Here is a 22,792-nt window from a genome sequence, read left to right on the forward strand (position 1 = left end):
GCGTCAGAGGCCCCGGTTGGCTGACGATTGAACCAATGGGTGCTCGCAGAGCAGAGGCAGGGCGCGAGCGGGCCAGTGAGCGGGAGGGCGGGCGGTTTGGGGCCGCGTTGCCGGAGATGGCGAAGGGTTTTCCTCTCGGCAACTGACGTGGTTTCTGCTGTCTGTAACGGCAGTTAGGGGAAATGGCTTTTCCGCCAGAAAAAGCCTCGGAACTGAAGGAAATCATTCACCAGCAGCTGACGAAGGTGAAGGTCTTTCGTTTTAACCACCCCAGCTCTAGTCTGAGTCTGATCTCACTGGCGGTATTTCACAACAGAACAACTTGCCCAAGATTAATTTAATCATAGTTCCCCCCCCCCCCATCTCTTGACCGGTTTCGCCCACATAGAAAACGATAAAACTAAATTCGGGAATTTTGTTCACACTAGAGAGAAATATATTACCTATTGATGATGCGAACTCAGTGTTGCAATTCTAAGGAAGGCGATTCTAACCTGTTTTTATTTGTTCATTTGAAGTCTTTAAATGCTCTTCAGCTCTTCCAGGGCAGCATTCTGATTCATCAAATCAAGGCAATGTTGAGGCTTGCTTTGCATGCTAAGTCAAAATGTGACGCTTGTGGCTCAGGTTAGAATGTTGTGGCAAGTTGTGACAACGTAGGATCATAAACTATGGTTTGTGTTAGCAGAAGCAAGCCTATTTTTTATTATGTTTTGTGATGGATTGGACTACATTTAACAGAGGGGGCAATGAACTACTGTGGAAAAGGGAAATTGGACTTTTGCAGGAAAGCTTGGGGAAATTGTTTTGTAATGATGATGTCTCTACTTTAAGGCTTACATCACAACTTTTCCTAAATAAAGAAAAGAAGGAAACTTTGTGATTAGCGGTTATAATTAGAAATAGTTCCAAAAATAATAAGAAGGAGACCTTGGGGGCATTTTGCTCTCAGACTACATAATGCCTTTTTTTATTTTTGCATAAACCCAGTGCTTAAACTTGGCCATTGATTTGTTTTGATGAATTTGAAAAGAAATGACAGAAAGAAAGTGGCCTGGTGGAATGATTGAGTTAAGAGGTAATGCACTGTTGTGACTAGACTGATACAGGATGGTGAAGATTAAAATTAAAGCCTCACTTCTGGAAAAATGCCAGTTATAAATGTACAAAAGAAAATTTGGAATGCAGCTAGTAGTTGTTGATCTAGTACAGGTAGCCCTTGACTTACAATGTTTCATTTCATTTCATTTAGATTGACAATAGACTCATATTTATGACAGTTGCAGACGTCTGGTGTCATGTGATCACCCTTTGTGCCCTTCTGACAAGCAAAGTCAATGAGGAAACCAGATTTGCTTAACAACCATGTTTCTAACTTAACAACTGCAGTGATTCACTTAAGAACTGTGGAAAAAAAGATCGTAAAATGGGACAAAACTCTTAACAAATGTCTCACTTAGCAACAGAAATTTTGGGCTCAATTATAATTGTAAGTTGTCGACTACCTGTAATCATAGTTGAAAAAAAGAATGTTAGTAGAATAAATAAGCTGACCAAAAACTTGTTTGAGCCCATTTTGTAACTACATATAAAGTGAACATAAAATTGTAAACCTGGTGCTAAAAGCTTATTTTCAATTGTAAAAAAATATGTGTTTAAACACATACAAGTCAGTAAAATAATCAGTGGAAATGTAAATAATGGTGTAGGTTGGCTCCAATGTAGCTCTACACTTGCACTTATGCTGAAAAGTTCTGATAAGATCTTGCCGAGCAACAAGAGAGGTGATGCTGAAGGAAGGGTGAATGGCCAAAAATATTATTCTTCTGCCAATGGATGCCTATACCCCTCGTACATTGGAATAAGCTCTTCTACTGATAAAAGATCCAATCTGAACTTAATTTCATCTAGAAATTATCCTGCTCGTTTTGGAATGACTTATTTGAAATGTTGAGTAGAATATATTTTAGGAATTGTTAACAGAGATGTTTCCTTTTAGATGGATGTTCATAGCAGGATTCGAGCAGTTCTTGCTGAGACCATAAGAGAAGAATTGGCACCTCAACATCAACAATTATCTGAAGAAGATCTAATGAAAGCCTTAACACAGCGAGGAATCATTGATGATGTTGTGAAAGAACTCAACTTTGTGTCTGTGAGTACAGTTTGGCATTTTAAAAAACCCATTCTGGAACAATATTAATGAACATAATAAAATTATTGCTATCCTTGAAGAAAGAATTTCTGGGGGTTCTTGTGATATAAAACTATCTAAAACAATATAAATGATCCTGTTTCTTTAGTGAAATGGAACAAAATGCAGCTTGATTTGGAAACACAATAGCTAATAGATTAGGGTTCCTGGTGCATATTGCCACCTTTGGTATAAACTTGCCTCTGCCTGCTAATCTCATTTGTATTTTTAAGAATCCATTCTGCAGAAGGTTCAAAAAAGGGACAGAAAGTAGATGACAACTTCGGCCTCACTGAGTACTTAAAGGCTGAGAATAAGCATAACAAATTTCTCCATCCCTGAATTTAATAGAAGTGAGAAAGTTCTACCACAATTACCACTTAGTGTTCTCTCACCAAACAATAATGGATAAATAAGCATCCTATTTCTCTTTACAACCTCTTGTGTTCAAAATAGATGCAAATTTGGTGTCTATAATTATTGACAAATATACTAGTTTTTAAACCAAAAAATAAGAGAACATAAAATACCTTGGCATGCTGAAATGCAAATATTAGAATGTTCTTACTTAGTGCATATTTCAAAAAATGCATACCAAAAAGTTTATTTGTTTATGGGTGTTGGAATAACCAGCTATGTTGAATCATAAAGCTATATCCTTGGGCTGGATATTTGATAGAATAAAATTAAGAAAAACAAAAAAGAAAGATTTACAGAATTTTAAGAAAATCTGATTTGAAAATGATCTTAATTTTTTTAAAATTATATCTATAGGACATAAACGACAGGGAAAGAATTTCCACTGCAAAACCAACTACACACTTTGTTGACAGGCAACCAGCACTATTGAAAAAAAGTATGTTACATATTATCTTAATAAAACTTTAATGATAAGATTATTTTCATTCTGTGATTTGTTTACACTTCTTTCATTTTCTTTCCCCTCTTTACTTTGGGCATCCTTATGTAAATGTGTTCGTTTATACAATTTCCCATCTCACATCGAAACAATTCTGTTTAGGTAGTCCTTGTTTAATGATGATTTAATAGTGCTAAATAAGTAGTACATATGACCAGTCCTCATTCATACCTACAAAATTTGCAGTCACTTGATTGCGTTCTGGGTATTAAACAATCAGCTCACAATTATGAAATTGCAGTATCCCACATTTGTATGATCACCATTTACAACCTTCATTACCATCATCCTACAAGCAAAATTCAATGGAGAAACAGGCAGGAGGTCAAAAATGGTAATCACATGGTGTCATATTTAATGAAGGATTTGTTTAATGATAGTAAGCAAGAACTGCCATTGCTAAAGAGTATAGTCAGGTGACATTGTTCTTTATAACCACTTAGTTACTGAAATCTCATCCCAGTTTCTACCAGTATTTCTAAGCAAGGACTATCTGTAATCTTAATCTTTCACCTAATAAGTAAATATCATATGTATACCTATAAAATATACCATAATATGATTATTAGATCTTAAATAATACAATTCTGTAATTCCATTTAAAATAAGTCACAATTTGGTCAAAAGCAACATTATTATAGATTTGATAGGAAAGTAACTTATACATTTAAAATAAATATTAGTTGAACAATGTAAAGCACATGCTTATTTTAAAAGGAGTCTTTTAAGGCTTCTGAAGATCTTACTCATTGTTTTAAAATTGCTATCTGTATTTTTACTTAGCATTTGTACTACCTTATATTTTTCCAATACTTTACAGCAAATATTGATCCAACACGAAGATATCTTTACCTTCAGGTTCTTGGGGGGAAAGCTTTCCTAGAGCATCTTCAGGAACCTGAACCTTTGCCTGGTCAAACTTGTTCTACCTTCACTCTTTACTTACATTTCCGGAACCAGCGTTTCCGCTCTAAACCTGTTCCGTGTGCCTGTGAACCAGATTTCAACGATGGTTTTTTGCTTGAAGTACACAAGGATACTTTAGGTAAGTAAATTTGTACATTGATTAGAATCTAAACATTATAAAAAATGAGATTTTTTTAAAACTGAAAGACTACAAACTTTATATGGGCTTTTGTTGAAACAAGAAAAGATTGAATTGATGACTTTTTGATGGATAATTATTTGATAGAAGGTGGAAGGTATAGCTTTATGTTTTTCTCTTTTCATTCCTTTTCTTTTTTCTATCTTTCTTATTTTACTTGTGTGTGTGTGTGTGTGTGTGTATATATATATATATATATATATATATATATATATATATATATATATATATATGTATATGTAGATATATATATATGTATATATATATATGTATATATATATATGTTTATTTTCATTTTCATTTCATACAGTCACATATATACTGTGCATAACCGGGGCCATATAACATTGAACAATAAACACAGCCATTCTTGTCAACAATACTCCCCAAAATAAAAACCCAATATACCACTTCAACCCTCCATACACCCTTTCTTTCACCCCCCTCCAACTTTCCTTTCTCCCCTCCAACATTCCCCTCTACCCTACTTCCCCTCCCCCTCTATCACTCCTCTCTCCCAATACACTCCCTCCCTTCCATCTCACCCTCCCTCCGATCCTCTCTCCCACCCTCTCTACCCCTCTTTCTTCTTTCCCTCTGCTCCTCCCTTCGGTGTATTTCTACTATCTATCAACTTGTATATTTTTACAGTACTGAAAATTATATATCATAAATATTATTAGATGTGGAAGCTGAGAAAGTTGTTTAACCTGGAATAAATTTCCGAAAAAGTGATGGGGTCTATTCCTGAGCTGTACAAGATGGCATTTTCGGGGATTTCTTTGTTACATAAAGATTTAAACATTTTAATGAATAGAGCCATAAATTTGTTCTATAAATAGAACTACTTGGTTTCTCATATAATGTAATCTGAATTCCAATGTGCTCCTCCTTTTTGAAAGTTTCTGTAGCATATTTAGTATTTCACCAGTTTTTAAAACTTGGTAACCTATTCAGAAATACTGTTTCCCATTGTGGATTATCATGCAGTGAAACAGCAAGCTAACTAGCTACTTCGTTATAGTGAATTTGGTTCTTCTTTTTTTAATTCAGTGATTCTTGGTAGAAGAAAAGCAAATGAGAATAAGGTGCTTAACTCTTTCCCTACTAACCTTTTTTTCAATCAAAACTTATCTTTCCTTCCCGACTTCCAATCCCAGCTTTTTTTCTAAATGATTTAAACTGGTTATAAATAGTTGATGAAATGTCATGATAAAAACTTTCATGTAATATTATGTCATGTATATGCTGAATATTCTTTATTAATTTTAAATGAACTTACATAGATAACATAGCAATATGAATGGGAAGCACTTTTAATTGGAGTTTTTAGTTAACTGTAGTTGGATGTGATGTTGACAGGTGATGGATGCAAAATGGTTGATGCTACCACTATGCTGTCCATATGTGATCCAGTGCATATTGTCTTGATCAAAACAGACACTTCGGGTCAGACCACATTAGTAGCATCCTATTTCTTAGAATGGCGATCTGTCCTTAGTGCAGAAAACAAGATAACAAATGTAGCAGTTGAACTTCTTGGTGTAGGTAAGTTTAAAACCTCTTTTAACATTGGGGAAAATGATGTTGGGTGAAACTTTGGAAAAAATGGAATTAATAGTGATGAAAATGTATTTCATAGAAGAAAGTTCTCAAAAGTACTTTTTTTGAATTTTAGCAATAACATTTATAGATGTAGGAGAAAACAGAATGGCTTCTTAGGGTACAACTACAGAAAATCTACCGTATTTTTCAGAGTATAATACGCACCGGAGTATAAGACGCAGCAAGGTTTTGAAGAGGAAAATAATTTAAAAAAATTTTTTGCACTCTGCAAACTTCCCAAAAACGGCCCGGTTTCCCCCCCCCCCCCAAAGGCATGAATAGCCTTTAGGGAGCTTGCAGAGTATTCCTGGGAGGGATGGGGCCCCCAAAAACGAGCAATGGCCCATTTTTCATTAAAAAAGGGGGGCATGGATAGCCTTTAGGAAGCTTATAGAGTGCTGTTTTTTGCTCATTACTGCCCTCCGCAGCCCCCAGGAGCTCTCTGAAAGCCTTCTACAAGCTCTACACGGCCATTTTGGTGAAGGGGGCAGAGTTTTGGGAGGCAAAAAATGCTGTATTCGGTGTATAAGACACACCCAGATTTTCACTCTCTTTTTTGAGGGAAAAAGATGCATCTTATACTCTGAAAGATATGCTAATTTCTCTGTTGATCTTCCCTTCATTCTTTAATCAGTGTAGCTGGACCTTTTTCTGTTATTGCCTTTGTTTTGCTGATTGCTAATAGTCCAAACTGATCCTATTCAAATTTAAATTTCTGCTTTGGGAAAACTGTCTCCCAGGCTTCAAACACATTTAATAATGATAAATCTAGTTATAAATTTAAGAAATACTGTATATAGACATTGTATATATTTTCAATGCTTGATCTAGTAAAAGGTCTATTTTCTTAAGTTCAAAAGTTCTTCTATAACTTTTGGTTCAAAGGTTCAGAATCAAAGGTTTCTGTTGGAGTACTTAATATCAAACTTGAAATCTATCCAAAACTTAACAAGACTCTTTCTCAGGAAATAGTTAATACTCAGGTATGTTCTAATTAACAGTAATATTAATACAATTCAGGCTGATTTTAATGTTAAGCACATTTTAATATTTATTTCACAAGTTAATATGTGTGTATTATTAAACATGTAGTTTTCTTGAAACATTCTGGTCTCCCTCCTAAATACAAGTAGTCCTTAACTTACGACCACAATTGAGCCAAAAATTTTCATTGCTAAGTGAGACAGTTGCAAAGTGAATTTTGCTGCATTTTATGACCTTTCTTGCCACAGTTGTTAAATGAATTACTGCAGTTGATAAGTAATATGATTTTTTAAGTGAATTTGGCTTTCTCATTGACTTTGCTTGTCAAGTTCACAAAAGGTGACCATGTGACCCCAGGACACTATAATATGTGAGACAATTGCCAAATGTCTGCATTTTGATCACATGACCATGGGGATGCTGCAACAGTTGTGATCATGTCATTTTTTTTCAGTGCCATGTAACTTTGAATGGTCTCTAAATGAACTACTGTAAGTCGAGGACTACCTGTAATCAAAGTTAAAGTAATAAATGTTAAAGTGAATATGAAACATAGAATGACTAACTGCAATGTTTTTCAAAATATCACATAAGCATTCACATTTTCTGTGGCAAATAGCCAATTTATGTGGTAGATGGTACTGTCAAATTTGTCCTAAACAATAAAACTGTTTCTAATTTTGTATGTATTTGATAATTCTTGCCTAATCTTGTAGTAAAAGAAGCCAGAGCAAAAGCATGGAGTTTCATGAGAAGGAAAATTTATCTTTGAAAGTTTTCTGAAAATTGGTCAATATCATTAAAAATATACTATTGGCAAAGTATTATTTGTTTTGTTATGCAACAAGAAATCTGGATCAATCAATCTGGATTTAATCATTCTTGAAATGTTACTCACTGTTACTCAGCCATAAGTACACCATATAATAATAATGTATCTTACACTTTATTAACCAAGGACATTCAGATTTAATTACAGTAGAACACTAGGACATGTTATTTATACCTTGAATTATATAAATATTTACTGTATTTTGTTTTTAGCAGGATGTTTATACTAGCTATTAGTTTAATCTCCACTAGCAGGGCATATGCTTTATGATTTATGATGAAACTTTCTGAATTCAGAAAAGAATTATGAAAAATATAGTAAAGCATGTAATTGTTTTTTCAATTACAGATTTCTTTAGAACGGCAGAAAACAGCAGAAAAGGAACGTTTGTTTCTTGTGTATGCAAAGCAATGGTGGAGAGAATACTTACAGATCAGGACTTCGCACAGTTCAAGACTAGTGAAAATATTTGCCCAGGTATGGAATATGCCATTCCATATTCTAGACTTCACAGTTCATATAATATGTGAATAAAAGGCTGTAGAAACAAATTTACCCTGAACTCAATATATGTTAGCCTTTCAAGTTAGGCCAGTGAGGAAACAGACACCACAAAATCTTAGGAACTTTAGTTTAGTTATTTACTAACCCATGCCAGCTGGGTCATCCTTTCAGAGATATTTCTTACCTAAACATAAACAAAATGACCATGTATGGGGGGGAAAGCAATGGGATTAGGAGAAATTCCCAACTTCCTGACGACTTCCCCATGGATGTTGTTTGCGGGAAGTTGACAGTGAGTATTAGAAATAACTCCTCCCCCTCCTCAGCTAATGTTCAGAACTGCCTGTTCTTTTCCGGAAGGTAGGGGAAACAAAGCCGTAGAGAACAAGGAAAAATACACCCAGCATGTTTCCAAGGGTCCCCTCTCGGGAAGAAGAAGACTGACCTGTCATCACCAGTACCAGTCAACCCTATCTCACAAGTAGACATCCCACTCACTTTCCTTTTTTGGAGATTTCAGTCTCTATGCCTCCATCCAGTTGAGTACAGGTACCAGACAGAAGTGGTGGACATGGACAACACTTTCTCCTCTTCCCTTGTACAATGCAACCTATGCATTTCTGGGAAATGTAGTCAGAAGATGTGATGATGCTGAAGCAGCCACAATTTCCCCAAATTTCGTTCCCATGGTCCTTGGTAGCATTCTGTAAATTGCCCATTTGAGTTACCTTAATTCAATAACTGTTGCCCTACAACAATGAAATTATGTTGTAATTTCACCGCTATCAAACATGAGACTTAATTATATATAGATACGATATAATAGCAAAAACCTGACAGAAATGTTATACTCTTTAATACTCTTTCTTATATCAAAAAGGTATAATACTCTTGAGTTTCTTTTCTCACCTCCAACTCTCTTCCATGGCTATGCTGTATTCTTGTATTCACCTAATAGTTGCTAAAAGCTATCTCCATAAGTCCTACAGTATAAAACCTGAAATATTTTGGTTCTTTGCTGCTATTTAGTTTTATTTTGATAAATAAAATGCTGCTATTTAGTTTTATTTTCATGGATTATATTATCCTATGCTTTCAAGTGTTCCAGGCTTCAGTTCCTAACAGTTCCTATCAGTATGGCTGTTAAATGTTTGAATTTTTGCATAGCATGGTTTCAAATTCAGTCCCAAATCATCTGCCGAGTACCAAGTTAGGCAAATAGACCAGTTGTTATTTTTTCTTCTTCTTTCATATGCATATGCATATTGGGTCCCTCAGTGTTCCTAGATAGTTCCTCTGTAGTGCCTGTCCAAACTCTTTTTCTGAATGGCATTTTGGGAGTCAGGGTTAAGAAAATAATTTAAACTGAATTTAAGTGTTCCTTTAGGCATTCTTAAGGGATGCAGTGGCTCAGTGGCTAAGACGCTGAGCTCATCAATCAGAAAGGTTGGCAGTTCAAATCCCTAGTGCTGTGTAATGGAGTGCACTCCCATTATTTGTCCCAGCTTCTGCCAATTAGCAGTTCGAAAGCACATAAAAAATGCAAGTAGAAAAATAGGGACCACCTTTGATGGGAAGATAACAGCGTTCCATGCACCTTCGGCAGTTAGTCATGCCGGCCACATGACCATGGAGACGTCTTCAGACAGCACTGGCTCTTTGGCTTTGAAATGGAGATGAGCACCGCCCCCTACAGTTGAGAACGAGTAGCACATATATGCGAGGGGAACCTTTACCTTTACCTTAAGCATTCTTAGAAAATTTAAAAAGGTAAACAGCTTCAGCAGAGTATTTTGTGATCATCTTCCTATAAAAATATAGGAAGTAACTTGGGAGTCTAGTAAACCTCCTGGACTAATTAGAGTAAAAGAAAACATCCTCACTTGTTTACTTTTTAGTAAATGTGTTTTGAAGATGCATGATCACCCACCCACTAAGACAGCTGATTTATGAATAAGCAAACACTTTGTTCATCAGGGCCCAAAATACTCTTTCAAAACACCAGCAATACCACCTACCTTTGAATTTAACTTACATAATTTACACATGAAAATCTGCAAGATGATTATAAAATAGACTATGATTTACGTATTAAACACTGCATTGGAAGGAAAAACTATTTGTAATCTACAGTTGTAGAAGTTTTAAATGCCTTGATTCCAACTTTTTATCTCAACATACCTGTTCTTTTTTTAAAGCAATCACTGTCTTTTATTCAGACTAGTATAAGAGAATCCAGTGATAAAGTTTTGATGATTGCTTGGTGCTCTTTCAAAGATGATCTGGAGATTAAAGAATATCAATAATGTGGGGATATGGTGCTCAGCACTGTAGGGAGAACAGTCAACATCTGTCTGTATATTGCCCAGTTAAATAATATTGTCCTTACAGTATCATTATTTGTTTAAAAGTATAAAAATGCAATTGTGGAATCAAAGAACAAGTATAGTCATTTGAATCTAAAGGTAGCATTGCTATATAGAATATTGATGAATTATTTCTGTATGTATGCAGTTGTACTTTAATTTTCATTTAATATGCATATTGATTCTAGAAAAAACTTGGCCTAATTTTTTTAACGACTACTATTTCCGACTACACTTTTTAAAAACCATTGATCCAAAGAAGAATTTTTATCTTTTTAGTATTTTGCTATAATGAATCTACTACCCTGTTTCTCCAAAAATAAGACCTTCCTGAAAATATTGCAACACAGCAGCAGACATGAGATGACAACGCTTGCCGCCTCCTGCACCCCAAAAATAATAAGACTTCCCTGAAAATAAAGCCAAGCACTTATTGGGGGGGGGGGGTCAAAAGAAAATAAGACTCTGTCTTATTTTCGGGGAAACACAGTAGCTTTTAACAACAATTGAATACATTCCTTATATTGCATTGTATAAGTGTTGAAAAATTGATAGTAAAGTTGCATTATAATTAAATACTGAGTGATTATATAATTTTTCCAATTTGTTACATAACTGGAAACAAAATCAAAACCTATCAGAGATGAAAATTCTACAATTTATTCACTTAATAACAATCTTTTTGATATAATCTATAGATGTAGATAGATGAATATAAATACAGATAATTTAAAAATGAATGAAATTCCTTTCATTTCTGTTTACCAAAACCAGTGTCAAATAAGGAGTAGAATTATGGACTAGGACTAGGACTAGGACTAGAGATACCAAGATTCAAAGGTTGAATCCAATGTAGCATATTAGAAAACCTTGAGCTAGGTACTGTAGTATTTATATGAAAGCAGGGCACTTCTAAGTTCCCACCTGCAAAAAAGTCTAGACAGAAAAATCATTGTAAATGCAGGGTAATTTCTTGTACAATGACTAGGTTCCTTGCTTTATCAACTTTTACCAAATTAACTACTGAAACTAATCCTGAAGCTTTCTCCTTCTCCAGTAAATGTGTGCATGTGTCACATTTGTGTATAATTGCTTGTCACTAGTAGATTAAAAAAGTGGAATAAAATAAGGGGCCATATTGCTTTCCTATCCATATAGTGAATTATTCTCTTATACAAAACCACAAAAAAACCCTCACATTTCCAGCAGAAAAAATTGGGGGGGAGGGGGGAGAATATGCTGGGTGGCAATTGCAGAAGTTGAAGCCTGTGCTTCAATTATACCAAAAATGGTGAGGCAGGAAATAAGCAACTGGATAGGGAGGAGGAGATGGGGAGAGAAGCTATATATAGGTGTTTTTTTAAGGGTTAAAATTAATTAAGATCTTAAGAGGTTGTAACTCCTATATGACTTTATCTAGATTTAGAAGCTAAACAAGGAGAGATAGTTTGCGAAAGGTCCTGGGAAAAACAGTAGCAAATAAATGAGTTCCTTAAAACAGTGGCAGCTATTTTTCATCCTGATTCTTCATAATAATTTTTGAAGCGTGCAGATGTTTACCGTATTTGATTTAATGTACTTTTACACACACCTTTTACATTCAGGATGAAAATGGGATAAACAGGCCAGTATGTTCATATATTAGGCCACTTCGAGCAGGTCGACTTCTGGACACACCTCGGCAAGCTGCCAGATTTGTCAACGTGATCGGTTATGAAAAAGCCCCTATCATTGGGGGAGGAAACAGTAAACAAGAACAATGGTGTTCTCTTCTGGCCTTTCTCTGTAGAAACAAGGTATGATTTAAATCTAAATTCTTCTATATTATTAACTCATAGTTCAACCAATTTTCATCCAGAAGCCCTGTACTAAAATTTATCATGCCTCTGAACTGATGAAGCAATGCAGTTTAGATGATTTTACATGTTATAGTATAGACCCAAAGAAAATTATAGTTAAGCAGCAAAGTTCAATGTGTGCCTTTTCCTAGTATTGCTAAATAAGGAACAGATTCTAGCACATATTTCCGATATAAAATAACGAGGTATTTGCCTTTTAGTAATAAGTTCTGAGTTCTCCTCCAATAAAAATGTGCATCAATTTCTAATAGCATATATTCAGTAACATCTTGTTAACTAGGAATATGCAAAATCAAACTATGTGGGAATAAAACCTAAAGAGCATTACAGATAATTCTTTCAAGTTCTGATCGATTTACTTGGGGTACTTATGAACCAGATTCAAAGTTCTGTTGGTTCCCCCTCCCCCACTACATCACCCCAACTTGGCAAGGAGGCCGCATTTGCAACATCCTGCAATTACATGACCACATTTTAAGACATTTTGCCCCAAACCAACACTTACTTCTGGGTTTGGGCAAAACTGTACTCGTAGTGAACCATTTGTTTGCTTAACAACTGCCACAAAAAGGGGCAGGTTGGTCACATGACAGACCTGCTTTACAACCATCATGAGTTATGACTGTGATGGACAGGCTTAATTATGGTTGTAACTCAAGGACTGCCTGTAGAAACTTTCATTTTCCCTTTGGATCATGCTGAAACTATTCAAATTCTGATATTCTGGAAAGGGAAGTAAATTTCAGAAATAAAGTGAAAGTAGTTTAAAGTATTCCAAAAATAGTGCAGAAAATTTATTTCCATAAGATGCTAAATTATTTAAGAATGGGATGGTTCAGGGGAGACCTGGATGGTAATAAAATTGTTGGTAATGTATAAATTTAGATTAATGGTAGATGTGTGTATATGTTCTGTTTTAGAAATTATTTTGCAACCTTTCATTTTTTCTGTAGATCACACCAATCTGGACATTTACAAACATCAATCTTCCAGAATAGGAAATACTTCCTGTGTAAAGGAAGAGAACATTTTACATATTCCTATATATTTATAATGATAAATAATGGGAATTTGTTTGAGCCAAGAACTCATAGTTCTTAGATAGTGGCTACATTAATTATAATATGCAACTTACATTGTAATTAGATTGTAAGTTTTACTTTGTAAAAAAATAAAAATAGTTCTTACGAGTTTGTGTTCTACCTTTAATATATCTCCTCTTCAGGGTGACTGTGAAGATCACGCTAACCTTTTGTGTAGTCTTCTGTTGGGATTTGGGATGGAAGCATTTGTTTGCGTAGGAACAAAAGCTAAAGGCACTCCTCACACATGGGTGATGACTTACGGGACTGATGGAATAACTACTTTCTGGGAGAGTTTAACAGGACATAGGTAAGAAAAGTATGGCAAGTTATGACAATTCAAATATCAGAATTAACCAATCACTAGATCAAATTATTATTTAACAAAAATGTTTCGGTTCAAACTGAACATATTACTTCATTAAAATGCCATGCAAAATAATTACTATTTTGCAGTCAAAAGTCAGCAACTTGGCCACATATACAGTCCATGAGGATAAATGTATAGCTCCAAAAGATTCTCAGTAGTCTATATAAGTGGCAAAATTCTGGTTAGGTGGCTTCATTGTGTATTTATCAAGAACTTAAGGCAACCAGTGTTTCAGTACAACATCCATCTTTTCAGGGCAAATTCACAATGGAAATGCTGTTTTGTGGTGAAAAACTGGTGGCATAAGAATGAAAGGTGACTAAAAGTGCAAGCGTGAGAATAGGATAACTAACTGTCCTGATGAAAAACTGCATTATGAAATGAAGAACAGAGATTCAGGCTTAGCTCTTGAGTTTGCATATGTATTTATGGATGTATTGAATGAAAATGTATTCTTGAATCCATCCCTGTATTTTTAATCCAAATTGAACAATCAGCAACTCATCTTTGCCAATATAATGTTGACTAAAAAGCCAATCCATTAGATTAGTTTAAAATTGAATTTAACTTTTGCTGTATTAAAGCATGTCTTTTGTTCTTTAGGTACATCCACAATCCCATCAAACCTGATGATCCCCCAAATGTTAAGCAACCCAAGGCACTATATCCTTACAGAACAATAGGATGTATCTTCAACCATCAGAAGTTTTTGGCAAACTGCCAGCCTTCTGATGCTGTAGAAATTTGTATCTTTGATTTGCATGATGAATCCAAATGGAAACCAATGAGTGGAGAAGCAATCAAATCTGTGTGTTCTCCAGGGGCCACAACTGCACTTCCATCTTTTCCTCCTCTCTGTAGTTCCACAACTGATGCTGCATCAGCAAGCAATGAACTAGAATTGCAATTTAGAATGTTAGTCGTGGAACATAGGAAAGTAAGTATCTTTATTTGGTAGGCACTATGAAATAAGTACATTTACTTTTTAAAAATAAAGCCAATTTACTTGTAAGTTAACAAGTGTATGCTTCTTTAAAATTTACCTCATATTTCCTTTGTAGTTTTAATTGCTGCATGTAGGTATCTTAAATGCTTCTTCTGGTTTTTAAATTGCTCCTATTTTAGCTTCTGTCCTTGGTTCTACAACAGTACTGGTTCAGTGTACTCTTATCCTCTGACCTGTTTTCTGTCAGACTCAGTAACTTCGCTATCAACTCAAATCTTTTTCATACAGCTTAATGTTTAAGAGATTATGGCTGTTCAGAACAGCCAGAGTCAAGTAGGATTGAAACTTATTCTGGCAAGGGATAATGAATTATATTCCGTGAGTTGCTTAAGTAAACCTGACAACAATTCATTATTGTTAAATTAAAAATGAAAATGTATATCTATATTCTAATTGATTCTGAATAGTACAGATACCCCTTGTTTAGTGACCACAATTGTGATTGGCAACTTTGGGGCTGAGCGAAGTGGCTGTTAGGTGAGAAATTATGTTAAAGTGACTGTGCTCTCATTACCCACCCCCTTTCCCCTTTGGAATCAATTCACTATTTTTCTAAAAAAATAAAAAGAGCACATGATGAATTCCTCTTTATTATAACATTCATAAGTTTATTTACAGTAGTGAGCATTGCTTTGTATAGTTATTAACCTTTTAATCTGGATCAGTGGTGGGTTTCAAAAATTTTTTGAACCTACTCTGTGGGTGTGGCCTCCTTTGTGGGAGTGGCTTGCTGGCCATGTGACCTGGTGGGAGTGGCTTGCCATCCATGTGTTTTCTCTCTCTCTCTCTCTTTCCTTCCTTTTGTCTCTCTGTCCCTTTTTTCCTTTTTTTCTTTCATCTCTCTCTCACTTTTTCTTTCTTTTTTTCTTTTTTTCTTTATTTCTTTCTTCCTTTCTCTTTCTCTTTCTCTCTCTGTGTGAGTCTGTGTGTGTCAGTGGTGGGTTTCAAAAAAATTTGGAACCTCTTCTGTAGGTGTGGCCTGCTTTCCGGGTCCACTGGTGGAACCTCTTCTAACCGGTTTGGTAGATTTGACGAACCGGTTCTACCAAACTGGTGCGAACTGGTAGGAACCCACCTCTGATCTGGATGAACATATGATTTTCATATTTTTATTTTTATTATATAAAATACAAAGAAGAAAAGAAAAAAGGAAATCAAGGAAGGAAATGGGAAAGAGGGTTTGAGATACAAGGGGAAAGAGAAAAAGAAAGAAAAGGGGCCATTGACTTCCAACTCTTCCTAGCACAGTAGAGGATAAGCAGACTCCAACCTCAAATTTTTGCTTTTACACATTAATATATAACTACCCATTTCTATAACACGAAATCTTTCTAATCAACAAAACCAAGATCAAAGTTTCATTTTTTTTCTCCACAAGCACAAATTCCAGAAGTGATATCCAAATAAGAACATATTTTCCTCTTTAAATAAAGTAATCAAATTAATCATTACTGCTTTATCTTCCTTACTATGGAAATATTGGGCATTTCTATTTGTACCTAGTAAACTTTGTGAGCTGTCACCATTTTTATTTACAAAATATATTGTATTCTTTCAAAATCTTTGGCCTTACTGAAAGAAAAAAATATAGGGTTTTCACATAATCCTAGATTTTTCTTCTGAGTATCTTAAATAATATAATAGAAAAGATGAAAAGGTTTCATTTGTACATAATCCCGGATAGAATGGTAAAGCTTGAAGATTTTATATTACGGTACTCTTTGCTGGGCAAAGTCACTGAAGAAGCTTAGAGGCTTAGAGCCCAGAGATTCCATGACATAAATTACACCACTAGGGGGCAGATCAAGACAGTTAATTTTTTTTTTCTTATTGTACATTAAAAAATTGCAATGCTCAAAGTACTTATGTGCTAAATGATATATGGCTTGTTTCTAGAACATTCTCTCTACACACACACCAACATGCTGTTTAAATAAAACATAGTTTATGATGTTTGCAATTTGTAATGTGGTCTAGACCCATTTTGTCCTGCACATTTCCAGCTAAACCTTACAAAACAACATAATATCTTTTTGTTCTTCAATCTTCAAGAGAATTTGGCCATCTGTACTTTTACATTTTTGAAAGTGCCTTCTATCAGAAAAAAAGTGATGAACTCTTTCTTAAACATTCACCTTCTGATCTTGTCCAAGTGTTTTAAGAAAACCAAACATGCATTTCAAACAGTTATAACCTGCAATAGTAAAATTGAAAATGTCTTTATAATGGTTGCTTTCAAATGACAAAGTTTAATAGTACAGAATAAGGACTCAAAGAAGTGATAGTTTTCCCTTTACCTATTTTCCCTATAGATATCATGGTGTATATGACATTTTGTTTTATAATTCAGATTTGTAAACTAAAAATATTACTGTATATACTCGAGTATAAGCCTAGTTTTTCAGCCCACTTTTGGGCTGAAAAAGCCGCCTCGGCTTATACTCGAGTCAGTGAAAAATTTGCCCAAAATGGAGGAGAAAAAGGGGCGGGGCCATGCCGCTGGGTGACACTCGTGAATGGCCCAGTGCCCCTGTGAGTTTCCCCTCCCTCTGTGTCAGTTTGCCGCGCAGCGCGCACCGCACCATCCCCCCTCCTCACGTTCTAATGTAATGCAGGGCTGTCTTACGATTCCCCTTCCTCCCCCTCCTGCCGCTCTGCAACGATGTCCCACCTCCTCCTTGTTATGGCAAGCAGCCACATAGCGATGTCCCACCTCCTCTGGTACAGTGAGCCAATGATAGGAATCACTGTGCCGTGTGTCATAGGAGGCGGGACATCGCTCCCGCGGCTGCACGGGACATCATCATCACAGCGGGACATCAGCATCATGAGGTGAGTGAAGCATTTCATTGAATACACCGCTAGTTTACTGTTTTTCTTTGAAATAAATATTCAAAAACATTATTGGTATCTATTTTTATTTTTGAAATTTACCGGTAGCTGCTGCATTTCCCACCCTAGGCTTATACTCGAGTCAATAACTTTTCCAGTTTTTTTTGTGGTAAAATTAGGTGCCTCGGCTTATATTCGGGTCGGCCTATACTCGAGTATATACGGTATGTGAGGAGAGAGTACAAAACTAGCTAAATTGTGAGTTATTTTTGTAACCTTTTCTAAAGACAAACTGGCAAAATTAGTTGTTATTCCATCTCTTATAATTAATGGAAATTATCAACTCCTTTTATGTTTTTTGTTTTGTCAATGTACAGGATCTTGCTCTTGCAACAGTTTGGGACGATCAGTTATCTTATTTCTTATCACCAGCTTTGGCAGCCTACGAACTTGAACGCACAACAGGAATTTCTTCAGGAAATGAAGAATTTCAAGATATTATCAGGAGGGCTGTACCAGATGGTCATACATTCAAAGGATTTCCCATTCACTTTGTGTATAGAAATGCTAGGAGAGCATTTGCTGCATGTCTACGGTAAAACTTGTTTCCTTTGTTTCAATATATTTTTTATCTAAGATACTGGTCTGATATCATCATTCTGTATAAGATATCCGATTCAATATCTGATCAAACCGAATAGAAAATTGGAGGGATCACAATGAAATTATGAAAGCCAGTTCAGTGCAGTGGTTAAAATACTGGGAGACTTGATTTCAACCAGGAAACATGACCAGGAGACTTGAACCAGGAGACTTGATTTCTATGCAACCCTTTGGCATTAAAGCTGACAGGGTGACTTTGGGCCACATGCTAAACCTATTTCACAGGGTGGTTGTGGGGAAAATAGGAAGCAGAAGTATGAGGTTGCTGCCTTGAGTTATATATAAAAGAAACAGGACAAAAAATCTAATAACATTAGAGTAATGCAATATTCATAGCTAGCAGAAATAAAGTCAGTTTGGATGTACTTCCCCATAGGTAACAAGACTTTTGTGGGGGAATACCATCACCACTTGATATGGAAAATTTGTTTCATTTCTTGCTGAGGTTATTAAGAGCTTCAGAGTGATACTGAGTTTCCATTTTATTTAGACTTTTTATTAATAGTGAAAGTGCTTTGATTACTTTGATATATGACCTGAACCAGGAAATTGAAAGTAAGCTTGCCAGTTCTCCTGACCCTGTCATTAGCTTTTGATATTATTGCCATAGTATGCTTTGGCACTATTGACAGGATATTTGCTTCCATTCCTCTATGCATGGTCTGAGTTCAGGAGAAGGTGTAGACAGTGGATAAGGCCAGAATCCAAACAACTGTCATTCTTGCTATTGCATTGAATATTAATTTATTGAACTAAAAAAAAATCTGATTGGCTATGCAAATCGTGTCAACAGCTGCAATTTGGCTTCTGGGAACCTGGTTTGAGTAATATAGATGATGGGCTGCTGCCACAAGATGGATCATAGCTCATAAAATCGATAAATGTGTTCAAAGCACAGTGAGCCTGGTTAGTAAGGCTTTAAATCATATGTAAGGAAGCATAATAATGTACATTATGATATGCAAATAAGCTAGTTAAGTATGCTGGATGGGTTTATGATTTTTTTTCCTGGCTTGAAACACACTCAATCAAAAGATTAGAAAATGTGTCCTTTGAGAAGAGATTGAAGGAGTTGAGAATATGTTTAGCTTTGAGAAAAGACAACTGAGAGTGGAATATGAGAGCATTCTTCAAATATTTAATAGTATGTCACATAGATTAAGATCTATTCTTTCTGGAGATTTAATGGATTACAGCTATGTGAAGGTATTTTTGAATGACAGTTAAAAGAAACTTCCTAATGGAGAGAAGAACCAATTATCCAGAAATGCAGAAGGTTCTTTTTCATTGCTTTGTTCAAGCAGAGGCCAGTTGCCCAATTCATTTGAATTCTTCCCCAATCAGGAGGTTGAACTTGATGGCCTAAATGGCCCATTGCTTTCAAATCTTTTATTATATAATGTGATTCTAAACTAACTTGAATAAGTTAACCTTTTTGTGTAATAATTAGTATTCTCAACATATACTGTATGTGTTATTTCAAATTACAGTAATGCTTCATGTATCTGCTTCTTCAAATAGATCTCCTTTCTGTGAAGAAATTCTGTGCTGTAGAGGGGACCAAGTGAGACTTGCAGTTCGTGTCAGAGTATTCACATATCCTGAATCTGCGTGTGCTGTTTGGATCATGCTTGCTTGCAAATACCGTTGTGTACTTTAAGAAATTGTTTGCATATTTGGGTGAAATTGTGTGCTATTACATATAAACCTCATAGAAAGTCAAATATTTGTGTGTGTTATGGATGCAGGCTATTCCTGGTCTCAAACCTGGTTAAATAGAATTCATTGGGATTGATTTTAATGGACAGTTTCTATGCCTACTTAGATGTATACACCAAAGAAACTATTTAAGGCTATGGAGGGTTGCCCTCGTGTTGGAGGGTATTGGCATTGCCATTCAGCTTCCTTGGCTTTCAAAGAACTACAGGAGGCAGTATGTGATGTCTGACATTTTAGGGTCTTTTTTAAAAAAAAACCAAAATAACACCTGGAATCACTACTTTGGGTCCAGTTTAAATTAAAGGAGGAATTGGAAATGATTGTTTTCTATATGCTAATTGTTCCCATCCTTAAAATCCTGGGGAAAAAAGGCAAACAGGCCGAGATTCAGCTCAAAAAAAGTGCTGATTTTTATTTTTTAGAGTTAACCTCTTTAGACGTTCCCCATTTCAACCCATTCTCTTCTGAATAAAAGCAGCATCAGTAACAAAAATCATGCCACTTAAATTCGAGCACATTGCCTCCAGATTTTGGCAGCAGAATCTTATCACTCCTGGTTTCAGGAGATTTTAAAGACAAATATGTGAATACAATATGGTGGGTCCCTAATAAAGGATACTGCTATGCTGTTAGAATTGATCTGTGTGATTTTATACTGTATATCATGACAGAAATTGTATAATGTATTTTATATATTTTATTGGAATAAAATCTGTGTTAATAATGAATGATTTGCAGAAGTTTAAATTGGTAAAAATCTAGATCAGGTTTCTAACAACACCCCCAACCCGAAATTAAAGCAGTAAAATGTAGAGAGTTTTTCTTTTGAAAACCCACTGAAGTGATAGGGAACGTCCTGTATAATCATATTGTAATACTGGAATGGCGAACCTATGGAGCCATTTGTCAGGGCGTGCGAGGCGTTGCCCCGTCAGCTAGCCAGCGCGTATGCACACGCTGGCCAGCGGAGTTCAGCCTTTTTTTAAGTGACTTCCGGTTTGTCCATTGGGGTATTTTTGTCCTCCGGAACCTCCAGGCGGAGTGGGAGGCTGTTTCGCCCTTCCCAGGCTCCTATAAAGCCTCTGGAGCCTGGGGAGGGTGAAAAAAGCATGCAAAAAAGGGGGGGTTGCACCTGTCATGCACGCGTGCGCGCATGTCGCACATTGCATTATGGGTGCGGCAAGCCTGCGCATGAACCCCCTGCGGTCCCCCGCTTATGGCACGCGAGCCAAAAATGGTTCGCCATCACTGTCGCAAAAATCAAATGGAGAAAAGATTGTCTATCCATAGGGGTTATGGACAATGGGTTTGTGATATGAATATGCATAGTTCCATTATAACTCAAGATCAGCTAATCTACAACTCAGATTTTGATTCTATATTGCAATTAAATATATCATTGTTTATGTTGTTGATATTCCTGAAAAATAAGACTAAGCCAATGCTTTTCATAAATAGCTTTAAGCCAGTCTTCAGCCTGCTCGTGGAAATATTGCGTGCCTACTTATATTAGTTATGCATTTCATAATTTAGTAAATATATTAATAATCATAGTGAATAATAGTTCCAGAGCCCAAGGAAGGAAGCACTCAGATTAAGAGATCTTCAGTAGCCGATTGAGTAGGTTTTATTGCCTATGCTGCCTGTTTCTTCATATAGGTTGTGTTCATACAACTCATTGAACCATAAATTAACTACTTATATTCCAGTCCAACATGTTTTTATAAATCTAGATCATGAGAATAATTTACACTTAGTATGCTATGAAAATTCAGAAATATGTTGAGTGAACTACTAATTAGGTTAATTTTAGATAAAGACTGTATGAACAGAGCTATGGATTTGGCCGTGACCCGTCAAAACCGCACTCGACTAAACCACGCCCGATTAAACCGCGTCGCTGATGTCATCAACAGGGCGACAACAGCCAGCGCGGAGAAAGAAGGGCGCTTTAAATAGCGCTTTAAAAGCAAGCCCATTCAACTTAAGGTAAGGGTTAGGTTTAGGGTTAGGTTAAGGGTTAGGATTAGGTTTAGGGCTAGGTTAAGGGTTAGGTTTAGGATTAGGTTTAGGGGGGTTAGGTTTAGGTTTAGGGGTTAATTTTAGGTTTAGGGTTTACAGCGTGCTTCTGTCTCCGCGCTGTTGTTGCCCTGTTGATGATGTCAGCGACGTGGTTTAGTCGAGCGTGGTTTTGTGGTGGAACCAGATTTGGCAGTGTTGTACTTCAGCATTTAGTGAACAGGGTCTAGAATCTAGAAATAGGAGGTCTCATCAACCTTTACCAACCTGTTCCAATCAGAAAAGAGGTTGACTAAAGACAGATCAGAATTCAGCATTCCTTCTTATAAAAATAGGAGTCCAGTCAGTTCCTGTTCAGTTGCCTATCATCTGCATAGCAGACCATCTTGCCTCTAAATAGGCCAGCCCCAGTTGCCGGTGAAACCTCAGGAAATCTGTTGTTTAGAGCACAAATTCCACTTCCAAGGCTTACTAAATCTTTGAAGCACAACACAAGCATACATGGACTGTATCCGTCTGTCTAAAGCAGCCTCATTAAACTCATGCCAAGGTTCCTTCTAGCCCAATATGATTTCCTGTTGGGTTTGTAGAAATCTTGCTTAACTGCCCATGCCAGGAATTAACCAAGGCTGTAGGCTAAATTGGGAAGGGAAAAAAACATCCTAAAAGGCAGCAGCAAACCACTTCTGAACTGTAGCCCAGAAATTAACTTGGGTGTGTCAGGAAAGTCAGC

General features: G+C 36.0%; 1 protein-coding gene across 2 annotated transcripts; it reads left to right on the forward strand.

The window, feature by feature from the left end:
- The first annotated feature begins 77 nt into the window (after positions 1 to 77).
- Positions 78 to 20,745, forward strand: CEP76 (centrosomal protein 76). Of its 2 annotated transcripts, none has more exons than XM_032223365.1 (12): positions 78 to 245; positions 2,000 to 2,155; positions 2,969 to 3,050; positions 3,934 to 4,158; positions 5,581 to 5,766; positions 6,709 to 6,806; positions 7,988 to 8,116; positions 12,114 to 12,305; positions 13,594 to 13,760; positions 14,424 to 14,757; positions 18,036 to 18,253; positions 19,843 to 20,745. In XM_032223365.1, exons 1-12 carry the CDS (start codon positions 183 to 185, stop codon positions 19,979 to 19,981), a joined length of 1,989 nt encoding a protein of 662 aa, XP_032079256.1. In that variant the 5' UTR covers positions 78 to 182; the 3' UTR covers positions 19,982 to 20,745. The 2 variants fall into 2 exon arrangements, with proteins under 2 accessions (XP_032079256.1, XP_032079257.1); XM_032223366.1 differs by lacking the exon at positions 78 to 245 and adding an exon at positions 1,456 to 1,489.
- Positions 20,746 to 22,792: the final 2,047 nt, after the last annotated feature.

The sequence above is a fragment of the Thamnophis elegans genome, chromosome 8 (assembly GCF_009769535.1).
Source record: "Thamnophis elegans isolate rThaEle1 chromosome 8, rThaEle1.pri, whole genome shotgun sequence".
NCBI lineage: Eukaryota > Metazoa > Chordata > Lepidosauria > Squamata > Colubridae > Thamnophis > Thamnophis elegans.

Bases quoted from the DNA above. Each gene is read 5' to 3' on its own strand.
- CEP76 (XM_032223365.1), top strand. From the start codon at position 183: ATGGCTTTTCCGCCAGAAAAAGCCTCGGAACTGAAGGAAATCATTCAC. The intron at 8,117-12,113 runs GTATGGAATATG...TTTTACATTCAG, and splicing joins TAGTGAAAATATTTGCCCAG to GATGAAAATGGGATAAACAG. The intron at 13,761-14,423 runs GTAAGAAAAGTA...TTTGTTCTTTAG, and splicing joins GAGAGTTTAACAGGACATAG to GTACATCCACAATCCCATCA.